This window comes from Mus caroli, unplaced genomic scaffold (genome assembly GCF_978045245.1).
Source record: "Mus caroli unplaced genomic scaffold, Mus_caroli_1 scaffold_4, whole genome shotgun sequence".
Taxonomy (NCBI): Eukaryota; Metazoa; Chordata; class Mammalia; order Rodentia; family Muridae; genus Mus; species Mus caroli.
This window is the reverse complement of record NW_028227259.1, coordinates 50763271-50778941: the sequence shown is the minus strand read 5'-3', so window position 1 is coordinate 50778941 and position 15671 is coordinate 50763271. Positions and strand designations below refer to the sequence as shown.

The 15671-nt window shown below is 37.3% G+C and overlaps 1 protein-coding gene across 4 annotated transcripts in view; it reads right to left on the bottom strand.

The window, feature by feature from the left end:
- The window catches only part of Slit2 (slit guidance ligand 2), a 334272-nt gene that overhangs the window by 72618 nt on the left and 245983 nt on the right, over positions 1 to 15671 (bottom strand). For 3 of the 4 annotated variants that reach the window (XM_085836687.1, XM_021161791.3, XM_085836686.1), the window contains 5 exons: positions 14802 to 14825; positions 11038 to 11188; positions 5652 to 5726; positions 3934 to 4077; positions 455 to 598 (listed from right to left, as the gene is read on the bottom strand). In XM_085836687.1, the coding sequence (XP_085692813.1) occupies positions 455 to 598; positions 3934 to 4077; positions 5652 to 5726; positions 11038 to 11188; positions 14802 to 14825 (538 nt within the window). The remainder of the gene's footprint in view (positions 1 to 454; positions 599 to 3933; positions 4078 to 5651; positions 5727 to 11037; positions 11189 to 14801; positions 14826 to 15671) is intronic. The other variant, XM_021161793.3, reaches the window with a different exon arrangement.

Below are 15671 nucleotides of genomic sequence, written 5' to 3'. Positions count from 1 at the left end.
ATCAAATTTTATGTAATAAACATCATATTAATTTTGGAAAAATTAAAGCAAGGCTAAGATAAGTTTGTCCTTTTATAAATGCCTAAATACAAGGTTAAGTGTTATAGAATGTTTAGCAATTAATTAAAAATTAAAGGTAAGAAATATAGTACACTATTGCAATCCATAGATAAAAGCAGCAGTTTTCAACCTGTGGATCATATCCCCTTTTAGGGGTCCAAGGACCCTTTCACAGGGGTCACCTAGTACCATAATATTTATGGTATTAACATAATATTTACATAAACATAAATATTTACATTATGATTCACAACAGTAGCGAAATTACATTGTGAAGTAGCATCGAACATAATTTTATGCTTGGGAGTCACTACAACATGAAGAGCAGTATAACTATGTCACGGCACTGGGAAGATTGAGAGCCACTGGATGAAGGCAATGCTTTTCTGCTTACAGAGTGGATAATGAATGGAGAGTATCAAATGCTCCTGGTGCCACTGTGGTAATTTGATTGTCATATAAAGAGAGCAGACGCACAGAGCCGAGTCCTATGAAACTGTCGTTCCCAACACAGCTTATTCGATTACTTCTCAGCATCCTGGGGGAAGGAAAAAGACATTGTTTGGAGATGAAATATCAGACATTCAATTTTGCCTCTCTGAGAATCAAAATCATGCCTTTATCAAATATGTAGCATTTGTTACTATTTTGAATGTCTTTCCCCCTAGGGATGGCTATATTCTGGAAGCCATCCTGGCTGAATAGAATGCATAGATTCACCAGTGCCTTTATTAAGTCGCACAAGGCATGTCACCATGTGGATTTGCAGTCCTATGATGAGGGTAACATGTTTTCTTTTGATGATATAATTATGTTTGCCTGATCACATCATGTCCTAAGTCACCTACTCAGAGTCCTTGGAGCCCAGCGATTTGTGTATTCAGATGAGTATGACATTTGAGATGGAAGAGAAGGAGGGAGGGAAGAATCAATAGGCAATGCAGACGGAGAACTGAGGGCATCTCAGGGACTTAGTGACTCACTGTCTGACAAGAACAGAGGGAGTCAAGCGTGACTGAGCATCCACCAAGCCTGCATCCGATTGTTTTATTTATGAAAAAAATCTGTCCATAGTTTCAAGTTCAGAACTCCCCAAAGGAATAAATGCAATATACAACAAAGGTTAAATAGGTTGGCCTTGAATAAACTCTACTTTTGACATTGTCATTAACAGGATTAACAGTGTTGTCATTTCCTTGCTGCTGCTAAAGCACTGGCTTAGTTCCCAGTTCCTTCCTCTCTGAGCTGTTTATCGGGTGGTTTTCAAGAAGGAAGAAACCCTCATTTACAAATCTGTAGTTGCATTACATATTATTCAGAACTCATGAAAAATTAATTTATTGATCTTTCCACACTCAGGGTAATTACTCCACCAGAAGAAGGAGGCAAATATAAAAAGAGAAACATTGTGCTGGCTAGTTTTATGTCAACTTGACACAAGCTATAGTCGTTACGAAAAAGAAGACCTCAGTTGAGAATATAACCCTAGAATATTGGTCTGTGGACAATCCAATTTTACGTTCTTTTTGATTGGCCATTGGTATGGGAGGGCTAAGATCTGTGGGCATGTACCACCCATGGATTTGATTGGTAGACTGAACAATTCATGAAAAGCAAGCCAAGCAATCAGCACTCATTTAGGACCTCTGCATCCATTCCTGCTTCCAGACACCTGCATTGAGTTCATGCAAACACTTACACAGTTCCCTTAGATAATAAGGAACCATGACCTCAAAGTATATGAGTAAGTAAATCTTTTCCCTCCCATTTTTTTTTTGTTCTTGGTCATGTAATGATATCACATCAAACAAACTCTAAGACAGATGATGAATATGTTGTTGCTTTAAAACAATATGTTCAGTAATAAACAAAAAATAAAAATATTCTATTTCTTCTTAGCCATAGATAAGAAGAAAGATGATGCCCTCCTATCCAGGCATCACTGGATAGTCAGAAACAAATGGACATGTCCTTATCAGTAATTTCCTTTGTCACGAATAACGGAGATAAGTGGGCTTTATCTTACTGGAGTTCTGAGACCCTGGAGGGAATTGAAAAAATTCCTCTTTTGAAAAAAATTCCAGCACATGCATAGAGCCAGCTTTGCCTGATGTCTGATGTCTCAGGACATTTCATAACTTGCTGAAATCTGCACATGTATTGCTAACTATCCTATTATTGCTGAGGAATTCAAATGTTCAGAACCTCAGAGACTGTGTGGAAGTATAGATCTAGCGACTTCTACTCTAGGAGTTGGAAACCACAAGTTTGACTCTCAACTGCTCTATTTTTCTTGGAACAACTGCACTGAGGAGACAGAGTGCGGGTGGTTTTTTTTTGTTTTGTTTTGTTTTGTTTTGTTTTGTTTCAGGTGTTACAGCATAAACAGGTGAAATGCATTTGTAGAGAGAAAATGGAGAAAGCTGATTTCAGAGACCTTTTAGGCAGTATTATGTTTTTGTATCTACTCAAAATAAATGCTTTGATATGCTGTCCAGGGTGCTACTAGAGACTGAATTATGACTCCCCTAATTCACACCTTGAAGCTCTTATCACCTAATTTGACTGCCTTTGGAGAGAGCCTATATCGTTTTATAAACTTTTATATAAAGAGAAAGGCACCCTGGAGACCGCATACATCTCACTTTCTCTGCTTTTCTCTACATAAGAATGCAGTCTGAAGGCCATGTGCATCTACAGCAGTAAACTAGGCAAGAACAAAGCCTGTAGCTTAGAAGATGGGCTGAAAAACAAACTGAATTTCATGGTGAATATCTATATCCAGGAACATGAGAGATGTGTGTGCAGTGTTCAGTCTGTGGTATCGTGCTGTGGCAGCACAGATGGGCTGATATGTATAAAGTTCTAACTGGTTCCCCTTACCTTCTTCATAGTATTTCTATTACCAATGAAAAGACCCTCAACATCTGTGGAAGAAGGGAAGTGCTCTCATTTGTTGAGTAATCTTGGACAGTCAAAGGAAATAAAGTAGCAGGCATATTTTCTTAGTTATCCTTCAATACACTTTCAATATATCCCCCACAGACATGCAAAGAAACTGTTCATATAACATTTTAGAGTGACTCAAAACTAGTCCCTGAGAGAGGTCTGCGATTGACATATGACCTTGCTGGATTGTTAGGTTGGGCAATACTGGAGCAAACATCTAATGTACAGAGTTTCTTTGTTTTTGTTTTTTGTTTTTGTTTTCGCCAGACCTAAATTAGGGATGCTATTAACAAAACCAGCTAGAGAAATACCTTTCTCTCTCTTCCTCTCATAAAGATCAGGGACTTCCCACGTCTCCATTATCCACAGTTCTCATGGTTAGGTGGCATGCTATTGCTTGAGCCTATGTTTACTGCCTTGTCAAGGGCTGCTTCTTGACTGCTAATAGATTCTTTTATTTGCTAACACAACTGTTTTAGAATTTCATTTTTTCTCTCATCTGGTTTAAGCGTCACTACTTTTGGCAAACATTATTATAAAGATTCACCGAGATAATTTAAACAATACAAAGTGCTGCCTTTACCATTTGATCCAAGTCTTGTCTTCTCTACATAAACACCATTTGAGAGACACAGAGAATTTATTCCTTCCAAACTCCCTATCACTAAGCAAACATAGAAAGCCCTTAGCATATCTTCTTAGTAGTAGACCATAAAGGGTTGATCCCCTTCACGGCTTCTTTTCTACTGAAGCAGCACAGCAACAGTTAAAAGTAACCTCTGGATGGAGACAGTCATTCTGTTCAAATGGTTATGTCTGAGATATTGAGCCACTGGGGTAGAAGGGAAGTCGAAATCCCCTATGTCCCCAGATGATAAAGAACAGTGACATTAACCCACTTTAATGTGAGCCAGAAATACTTACAATGTTTTGAGGCTCTCCAGTCCCTTGAACATCTTATGCTGAACATTTTCCAAACGGTTACTGGTGAGAAGAATTTCATTCACACCAGACGCGCCTTCAAATGCACCCTCCTCGATGTCAGTGATCTTATTGTTGCTAAAGTTGCTAGGTAGAGAGTGGTAAAGCACAGATCATAAACGGCTGCCCACGCACATATGGCTCTCCAAAAATGTATCTGGTCATTTTAAATCTAATGAGTAAACACACAAGTCTTCCACAACTTCAGACTTTCACTGCCAGTATTGCTAAGACTTGGACAAGACATTTTTCTAATCCATCAAGTCAGAAGAACAGTAACACTAAGAGAGAAGAACCACGAAAGAGAAATAGGAGCCAAATTCTGGTCAAAATGAACTGCAATGATCACCAGGAGTCTAAAATTGTTGAGGCTGGTTATTTGGTTACATAAAGCTTTTATGTGGCCCTGTAGGCTGTTCTGGCTTAGCAGCAGGCCCCAGTCATTAACTTTTCAGTATCTCCCCAACTCTTGGATATCGGGCTACCATATTTGAATATTCTTCTGTGAGGATCAAACCCATGCCTTTGTGCTTATGACACAGACACTTTACCAATGGAGCAATCTCATTATTCTGTTTTGTGGGTTTTTTTTATGTTTATAAAGCACTGCTCATAAAAAATGCTCAGTAAACACCCACCACTTTGAACACCTTATCACTAAAGAGGCTGTGTAATGACTGGCATAAAGGATGACAAGAAATTAGAAGATGTTTTCAGGGTATCCTAATGAGGAGGTGAAGGACACAGGCAAAGGTTATATCTGTGTTGCTAAAACAGTGTCAGTCCTCTGTAGAGACTTAATGCCAGAGGGAAGGGGGATGCTGGGGGGAGGGAAGGGGGAACACCCTCTCAGAGGTATAGGGGAGGGGGCATGGGGTGAAGAACTCTGGAAGTGGGGACTAGGATTGGGGTAGCAATTGGGGTATAAATTAATTAATTAAAATTAATAAATAATATTTCTATTGAAAAAACAGTTTCAGTGGCTGTGGCAGCTATACATGTGAGAGAGGGGACAACAAGTGCCGTAAGAAAATGTGCCTGCTTCCTCCTCATGTGAGCAGGGCATTAGGGACCCTTGCACAGTTGACTTTTGTCCTGCCGCTCCCTGTACTCTTCCCAAGGACATGGACTACTGATGGAATGTTGTTGAAAATGCTGAGCTCATGAACTTAATCTGAAATATGAGCTGTGGACATGAAGTAACACAGATGAGCAGACCAGCTAGTTTACCAATCATTAATTTTGACTATCTCATAATGAAAGCTTAATGAAGCAAAAGTCAAAGAGTTGACAGGAATGTGCTGAAAGAGAAATGGCACCAAGGTTTGGGGAATAGTAAAGGAAGTTACAAAACATCAGTGAACCCATTGCAATGTGCTTAGATTGCGGGATTCCTGCTGTGGACGAATTAGAGACCAGCTGTCTGCTTTAGAGAAAGATGCTAAAGGGCTGGCTTGGCATTGTGTAAACACATGGAAAAGTGCCTCTTAACAGCACCCTGGATTCAGGCCCCATGTCGTCGTCGTCACATGGAAATTTCCCTAGATTGATTGTATAGAGAAATTCCTGTTTCAAAGGAAACTTGGATAAAATGGAAAGAAATATAAAATTCACAAGAAAGACGCTGCAGAAAGTTAGCATGTAGCTAGCAAATGACTTACATTTTACGTAACTGAGGAAGTTTCTTAAATATTCCTGTGGCTTCTAACACTGTGAATTCATTATTATTGAGTCGCCTGAGGAAACACAACAAGAAAGAAAGCAAGTTTTCTTACAGTAAGAAGGAGTTAGCTCGTATTCGTTATCCTGACTTATAATATTATTTAATGATAACTTTTAAAATATAGCATTAATGTAAGAGATTTCAATAACATGCTTATATTTTATCATTTTATTGGTTTTAAAAATCTGAATTCTTAAATATATTTAAATATTAAGAAAAGCAAAAACTATTCAAAGCCAGTGTATAAAGACGAATCTCTAGAACGAAGTTTCTAAGCCTTTTTCACTATTGTCAACTTAGCATTCATTCATAAGTTCCTTGTTTGTACCTTCATCATTCACAGATCAAATTATACATAATTCAAACACTATAAATTACCTAATGGATAAAATTTCAGTATATTTGTAAAACTGAAAGGCAAGTGAAATGATTCACACATGCAATCTCAGTACTCAGGAGGCAAAAGGTCAAGGACCATGGCAAATGTGAGAGTAGTGTGGTTGGTCTACTTGGTGAACTCCAAAGTATGAGGTCAATACAAAATACTCCATCTCAAACAAAGACATAAACAAATGTCTCCAACAAAAACAAACAAAACCCAGCACACCCATTTTTACTAACTCAATATATTTCAAACATTGCCAAAGCACCCCAAAATCAATACCAACCATTGGCAATAGCCTATTATCATCACAGTCAACTCTCCATCACTATTCCTCATTCATGACACACTATTTTGGGGCTCTTAGTTTGGACAATTCTCTCAATTGGAACTGTACAAGATATGTCTTTTGTGCCATGTTTATGATATTCTGAAGGTTTTATTTATTTTTAATTATTTATAGGCATGTGTATCTATTTATGGGTATACACACATTAGTGTAGTTGCCCACAGGTCCAGAAGAGGGCATTGGATCCCATTAAGCTGAGTTACAGATGGTTATGAGCCAGCTGGCATGGGTGTTGGAAATTGAACTTGGTCCTTTGTAGAAGCTGAAGGGTATCTGTTCTTAAAGGCTGTGCCACTTCTCCAACCTCTTTAAGACCATTTGGATTTTCACATGGGTTATGGTATTACTGCTACTTTGTTCCTTTTGTTTGCTGAGGAAAAGAATGGATACCCTACGTTCACTTAGCCATTCATCAGTTAGTGGGCACTTTTGCCACTCTACATTTTGTCTACCAAGAAAACACTATGCTGAATGTGGTATGCATGTTTTGTGTACATTTCCTTCTATATAGAGAAAAGTAGGTTTTTGGGATCACATGATAGATGTATGCACACTATTTTAAGAAAAAAAAATCCAAAAAAACAAACTGTTTTCCTGAGGCTATACTAGTTTCCACATAAATACCAAAGTGTAATTTCCCCCATGTATTGTTGTCATCCTCTCCCTCAGACTTTCAAACTGGTGGTAATGAGAAAATTCCCCTATAGGTTCATGTACTTAAATGTTTGTTCTCCAGTTGATGGTGCTGTTTGAGGAGGTACAGTCATATGGAGGAAGCATATGACTGAGGGCAGGCTTTTGAATGTTTACTGTCTCACCTCAGTTTGCATGTGCCTGAGCAATGCACTGCATCAACCATGGCCTTGCCCTGTTACCTGCTGTCATGCTTCCTGTTGCATGGAGGACTTGGGTTCAGGAACCCTAAGTTAAAATGACCTCTTTCTACTATAAGTTGCCTTTGGTTGTGGTGTTCACTCTTTGTGTCAGTGGTACACAAGGGGTTATAAACGGGGAAGCACGGAGAGGAATTGACACCGTAGCAGAAAATTAATTGATAGGGACTTTTGTACTAAGAGGTTGTGCTATGAAGAAACTGGCAGGGGTTTTGTTTGTGTGTGTGTGTGTGTGTGTGAGAGAGAGAGAGAGAGAGACAGAGAGAGACAGAGAGAGAGACACACAGAGAGAGAGAGAGACAGAGAGAGAGAGAGAGAGAGAGAGAGAGAGAGAGAGAGAGAGAGAGAGAGAGAGAGAGAGAGAGAGAGAGATTTGGAAGACTCTGGAACTCTGGAGTAGAAAAATACTTGACTGCTATAAGCAGAACTTAATTAACCATTCTAGGAAGAATCTAAAAGAGTGTAATCCTGACATAAAATGCATATACTGTAGGTCCAAACCCTTAGTTTTCAGAGGGTAACAAAACTCTATTAGTAAATGAGCTAGAGAACATTCATTCATAAGATATTTTGGCAAAGAATCTCACATCATTCTCAGCATGTTCTTAGAGCTTTCCCAAAACTAAATTAAAAAGCAATTTATTTGCTTTTTAAAAATTAATTTCTTTGATAGAATGATCTCAAGGCCTCCAGACACTGAGTCTCTGGAGTAGTTATTACTGTTTACTGTTATGCAGATCTACTATCATATAGAGCAAGCGATGCACAAATAAATATAAAATGTGCAGCCTGGAGAGGCAAACAATCCTAGAAGTCTTAGGAGTGTCCCCAAAGCATAGGCTGCAAAGTAAGATGTAACTGTTAAGGAGCTTAATGTCCTTAATGAAAAGCTTCTTACTCTCCACTGGAGGAGGTGAGTTGTTCTGAGGGCAAGAACCCATCCAGCTAAATCTTCAACATGTGCAGTGAAAGAACTTAAGGAATCCTGAGGAGTGCTCCCAGCAAAAACATCATACAAAAGATGCTGATCCCAAAGGTATGAAAATCCACACCAAGCTGACAGCTAAGTTTGACATTGTAATCAACTCAGTAGTGATTTTGGAGACATGAAAGATATAAGGCTGAGGGAATTGTGAGTTCTTCCTGTGGAACCAAGGAAGTGACTAGGCCTGTAGTATCAAACAGGTGGTGATGTTTGCCAATGTGTAACAGAGTTAGTGTCCTACTAAGGAGGCCTGTGCAAATACTTCAGAAGGCCTTGGTTTCACTTGAGATTCTCAATGTTGTTGATGCCAGAACCATGAGACTTCTGCCAAGAAGAGTTACAAGCAGTAAGAAGAATCAGCTACAAGATAGAAAAGTATAACACAGGCAGCAAATCTGCAAGGATGAGTGCCATCTAAAAGACGGGTGTCATCTCAGTACTCAGAATCTGAAGCCTTAGATGTGAGACATGGAAGTACAGCCATTGATGTTTGCCCTGTTGGGTTTTAGTCTTGCTTTGGTCCAATCTTTCCTCAGTATTTCCCCATTCCTCCCTTTTGAATGGTAATGTGTAATATGTGCCATTGTGTGTTAGCTGTAATTCCTCTTCCTTCCTTCCTTCCTTCCTTCCTTCCTTCCTTCCTTCCTTCCTTCCTTCCTTCCTTCCTTCCTTCCTCCTTCCTAGTTTACTGGGGACAAGTATTACTTTGTGCCTTAGAAGAGACTTAGGAAGTTTGAACACTTCTGAGACTTTTGAAATTGGATTAAACATATTTTGAATCATGGGATGGCAGTGAGCCTATGAGGACCAGAAAGAGTAACGCGGTGGTTTGAATAAGAAAGATTCTCTGTAGGTTCACTCATGTATGAGAACACCCAGACCCCTGTGGTTGTTACTAGTTGGGAAAGTTATGGAAAGTTTAGGTGTCATGGTCTTGCTAGAGGAAACATGCCATGAGCTTTGAGAGTTTAAAGCCTTTCACTTTGCTTGTATCTCTGTTTCCTGTTTGCTTATGAAACGTGACGAGACAGTTCCATTCTTTCTCTGCACCTGTGGACTCCCCTTCTGTAACCATTCAACGAAATACACCCTTTATTCTAAAAGTTGTTTCTGGTCCTGGTATTTTAATCACAGCAGGGAAAAAATAGTTTCTAATGACCAATTAAACAGATGATATTTACATGTGCTTACTGGCCAATCATGTCTTCATTTAAAAAGAAGTTCATATGGATATTTTTTAAATTACATTAGGCAATATAACCTTTATATTGTTGAATGCTATGACAGTTTTATATATTCTGACTATCAATCCACTGCTAGTAAATGGCTAGTAAAAGTTATGAATCCAAATTCCTTACTGAATGCAGGACTTGCAAACATTTTTCTCTCAAGTATTTTTGTGCCTATTTTATGTGCATAATTTCAAAGGTATTAAAAATAGAATTTTGGTGAATCTGACATTAGAAACTAGGTTCTAATAGAAATCTTGAAATGTAATTAACTCATTCAAACTTTAAACTTATTTAACTCATTTTCATGTTCAATATAAAATCACTTGTGTGTAGCATTATCAGAATTACATACAAGTCCACACATAGCCACACAGAATGTGGTTTAGGGAGCTTGCTATATGTTCTTTAAATTTCTAAAATTCTTCATCTAGTAAATATGATCTAGTGGGTGTTTAAAAAAAATCACCAGAACTGCAAAGAAATTAGTTTCTGTCAACCCTGTGAAAGACATTATTTCTAATTATTCAAATTGCTTTAAATTCATTAAGTAACAGGCATGTGTATAGACACAGTGGGACAGAAATGATAATACACAGTGCCTGTCATAGAGAGGCTGTAATCTCGTTGAAGACAGAAGGATTATGCATACACACAGAGACAAGCGACTTTGCAAAGCAATAAATGACAAATACCAGATGGCACCATAAATAAGCATCACTAAGATATTCATGAAATGATTAGATTTCGGTTGTGTTTTCATGGATCTTAAAAACTAACATTATATGTCTTCCTTTTATAGCCAGGAAAGGTGAACTGCACATGAGCACAGAATCTAAAAATAATTCCAAAAGCACAGTTTCTTTATACTGTGAATCCTATGCTAAATTTTTTAATATAAATTTGATCAGATCCAAATTTTCAGCTTACTCTAATCTATTCTCTGGTTATAAACAAATAACCAGGCAAACAACTATTGTATGCCCTTCAACAAATGACAGTCACAGATTCTTTTCAATTGAACCAGAGAAGTCGTCAAATAACCACAAAATCACTCCCTGATAGATTTGTTAACTCTTTCAAATTATTTTGTTTGGCTATTTTAAGGGTTACATGCCTTGCAAAAATTATGAGATACTTATAAATTATTTTTTCCATAATGAATATCCGATAATAACCAGACATATTTGGTATCATTCACATTACTAAATGACGACTGAATTTTGAAAGCTAATTTCATTGTTTATTTGATGCTTGAGAAAGCAAGGTTCACCTTAAATATTTTGTTCATGTAAAAAAAGTGAACTAAGATAGCACTGAACATATTATTTGACAATGAAGAGATGCTCTCAATTTAATGTATGTAAGTTAGTTAATTCAATTATTAAGAATTAAAATGTCATGACAAAAATTGCAATGCTTCTATGCAGTTTCTCTCTGTCCCTTGCTCCCTCCCTGCCAGGATTTTGTGGTCAGATTAACTTACAGCTCTGCTGTGTACTGGGGAATATGGTCTGGGATTTTGTTGAGTCTTTGATTGGAGCAGTCTACTGTGGTCCCTTCACAGCGACACTTCTCAGGACAAGCCAAGTCTGCAAAGCAGTCTCCACTTAATTTTGATCGATAATCTTCTGTACCTATTGAGGATTCAAGCCAAACATAAGATACTGAGTCTGAATGTTAGAAAAGTTATTAATATAATGGGAAGAAAAATAGTAGGAGAGCTATAGATTATGCAGCAGGGAGACAACTTAGGGAGTTTTGGTCAATGGATATCAGGTGAGGGTTAAACGAAAGGCTTGGAATTTTCTGGAAAAAAAAAGTGACCAGATGCACATGACAGGAAAACATTCATAACAGTGAGCTTTTCACAGCTGTACTTTCTGCTGATCCGATTCTGAGCCATGCTAGTAGTCTTATTTCACATATAATCACACAATGGATATGAATTGTCAAAAAAAAAAGTTTAATTTTTTATGAGTCAAAAATTGAAAACATATCTCATAATAAACATACTCCTGTATATTACTGTAAAGTAGGGCTTTTCAAGGATAATCGATATACTTAGGTTTTAATTTTTTTCCTACGGACGTTTGTTATTCTCCCCCTCTCACATAATCTTCAGAAATGCCCCCAAAGCCCTCTTTTATTTTCATTTTGAGTCTATTAAAAAAAAAAAAAAGACAAGTAAGACCTGCCTCGAGCCTCAGCAGCTTGCCATGCTGTAGAAAGCTGCGTGACGTTCCATGGTGCTTGACGGAACCATGTTTTTCTCATACCTCGCAAGCACATGGTTAGATCAAGCACAACAGAAAATCTCGCTCCATTATCACTACACCAACCACTAGGCCAGAGGGAAGACCGAGAGGAAAGACGAAGGGAGGAGAGAAGCTACGGACGCTCTGGAAGCATCCTAATGTTACATGACATGCATTCTTCCCGCAGATTGTGTATGATCATAGCGAGAGCATAACTACCGAAGGTGCCTGGAAACACAAAGAAGGGGCTAGATGGAAAGGCGCCTCCCATGTTCCTCACAACGGCAGCGTGGGAAACACAGCTTTCGGGAAGAACATCCAGGAAGAAGTTGAAGGTAAGCTACAAGGACAACAGAGAAGCTCAAGAGATCTGTGGTGTCTTCATGGAAAATAGGTGCAAAACATCAAGACTAGAAGAAGGTACATCGGGGATTGAAAAGAGGGTAGGTTACATTTCAGAGGAGACACTTTTACTTACAGGCCAATTGGTGAATTCCTGCAAAAGAAAAGATCACCAAAGAGGAAAGAAAGACAGAATCATCCCAGTTAAGGTTTATAGACATATACAAACATGTACACGCACACACACACACACACACACACACACACACACACACACACACACAAACACACACCAAATTATGTTCTCTTCCTTGTTTCTTTACCATGACAGACATTAGGTAGCATTGTGTGATGCGTTTGTCATTCATTGCAATATCATTTCACTTTTGAAGTATAATGGCTTATAGGCAATGAAATGACCTAAAAGATGTGCAATACAAATAAAAGGCTATGGCTTCCTTTAATGAATTTACTGTCTGTGAGACAGGTTTTCTATTGTGCCATGCAGAATTGCAATAGGTGCATACACATATAAAATGACCGAAAAGCTAATAATGGAAAGTTACAAGGACAGTAGATAGATAATAATTAGGGGTATGCCATAGGCTACTAAATGACTCCCAAGTTTTAAAGCATATCACTTGATGGGAATTTCATAAAAATTGAAATGCCAAATATAACAAATATGAAAGGTTACATTCTAATACATCAATGAGAGTCACCCTACTAATTGAAGAATGTGTTTTCAGTCTTCAGAGATTGGGCCGCAAGAAAGCTAACATTATTCTGATAATTGATAATGGGTTCATTGAATGCATTTAAAAATGTATAATTACTATCACAGCAATCAGCAATGCTTACTTTAACACCATGTGTTAGGTAGACACAAACTGTAATTAGTATCTGATGTGGATGAGAGCAAAGTGAGCAACAAGCAATCAATGTGCCATGGAGCCTACAAGTAAATCTAAAATGTGAGCTGAATTATCAACAATCGAAATTTAAGACATTACCTTTGATGTAGAAGTTATTTTTTAAAGCCTGTCTGGGCTTCTACCTTCTAGCAAGAGCAGAAAACTTAACTAGCACAGCATTTGTATTGCACTGAGTTTTACTGGGATTGTAGTATTTAAACTATTAAGAAACTGAACTGAATAATTTGGCAGTGACTAGATGAACTGCCACAATTTAGGAATTTAAATCATATTTGTATGCTAGTCTAGGCATAGTCTGGTTTTCAGAAGGTTTCTTTCTTTTTTTTTTTTTCAGCTAAGCCATAATTAGTAGGTAACTTTGCACATAATTGGCTAAAAATAACAAAGCTAAAAGACCAATTAATTGCTCTTTTCAACACATTACTGCTTATACAGTACAGACATAATATGTAGATTATTAGTTAAGCATTAAAATTCAAAATGAGCAATATACTTAAATCTATTATATATAATTAATTAAATGGTAAGAATAAGTAATAAATACATTCGTAAAATTGAGACCAGTCAATATCATATGTATATATGTATAAATCACATAAATCAGGAACACCAATACTATACACATATATATATAGTATGTATATGTATATAGTATTATATTCTAAAGTATACAATTATAGTATATTAAAGCAAATGGAGTCTTTTCACTAAAGTATACAATTATAGTATATTAAATTATATACTTTGTATACTAAAGTATACAGTATACAAAGTATAGTGTATTAAAGCAAACAAGTCAGGAGGCATTTACACAAGAACAAAGTAGGTAAGGGACATACTTTAAAGAGCTAGCTCTAGACTCATCAGTTTGAAGGTGTTGGACGGAAAGGGAGGAAACATTACAATTGCATCTTTAGAAACAGGGACTCCTTCTGGTTAGATTACTCAAGGCATTGGTGCCCATTGGTGTCCATTGGTGTCCATTGGTGCAGTTGCTAATGACTTCAAAATACACTAAATATCCTGTTTGTAGCATAATAATGTGACTCCAGACAGGCAAAAACATACAATTGGGAATAAATTAATAATAACCCCCACACACACAAGTGCAGCTAAATCAATATGAAACAGCTGTCTTTTGTTAAGGAAAGGACAAAACCAAAAACAACAGTAAATGAAAGTATTCTTTTTAAAACAAGAAGCTTTAAAGATATGGGTTTATTTATTTATTTTTTTGTTGTTGTTAAAAATGCAGTTTTGCATGTTTATACCTGATTTTATATAGAACTAGCTCTTTGACAATAGAGGGGGGTTGCTGTCTTTAAAATTAGCCTAGTAAGCTATATTTTAAAAACAGCCTCAAGGATTAGATATTCAATGAAGAGAGAAAAAAATATGATTTAAGTAGAAAGCCATAGGTTCAAACATTTTTGCTACCATGAGAAACTGCAGAAAATGTGCAAAGGAGAAAGTGAGAGGAAAGAAGGTGGTTTCTGTTTTTTTGTTTTTGTTTTTGTTTTCAAAATAGAGAGGTTCAGCATCAGAAGCTGCATGCAGAGGTGGGGCTTTCAGGATACAGCGCTAAGTGATCTATGCGTGAGTCACTATCTATGAAGTGTTCACTGTACTTCCAAAAGCATGCACATCAATGTTTAGAAGCTATATAAGTCGAGAAAAGGTGTCTGCAGTTAGTCCTACCACCGAGCAAAACCTACCTGGAATGAAATACTGTTCTTTAGCTAAATAAAAAAAACAAAGAGAGAGAGAAATAGAAGATGTACCTGAATGTCAGCCAGCAGAGATATGAGTTATCTTAGATTAAGAATGGACTAAAGTTACTACAGGTAATTTAGTGACAATGTATATTCATAGAAATAAACAACATCCAGTGAGTGATAAACTCATTATAAACATGGACAATAGCAATTATACTTTTATACTAGACATTTAGTATGTATTGATTGCACAATGAGACATGTGCCCAGAAGAGTTAGGTAGCACACTCCCCAAATGATCGTCAACGTTTCCTCCTGACACCACACATATGACACTGGGCCAATATGTAAGGCAGAGTACACTTCCCAGTTAACGGCTGTGAGATGCTTTGTTTGGGTAAATACCCTCTTCCCCGGATGAGAGCGGATACTCGTAAAAATGTGTCTTTATGGAAATATTTTAGAAAGAGATGCGGCACCTTGGGCCTCCTACTCTGAACATCTCAGGTTGAAAAAAACACATGCAATCAATCTTATTTCAGTGTGTGAATAAGTAAAAGCAAGTCCAACTATTGAGCATTGGTCAATAGAACACAGTACAGCAAACAGGAGTAATACCACTTGAGCAGTGTTTTATGTTATCAAAAAAAAAAAAAGTCCTGGTTACATCTGAATCCTATAAACATCATATGAAGGATCCAGGGATCCCTTTCATTTGATTGATAATCATTTTAGTAGAGATACTATTTGCATTGTGTCTCTATTTCTTCTGCTTTGCCCTTTCCCAGACAGAAGGAAAAATCTGAGACTGTACAATGTTTGGTAATCAGCTGAACGCAGCTGCTCTTGCTAATTTTCATGTAACTGTAG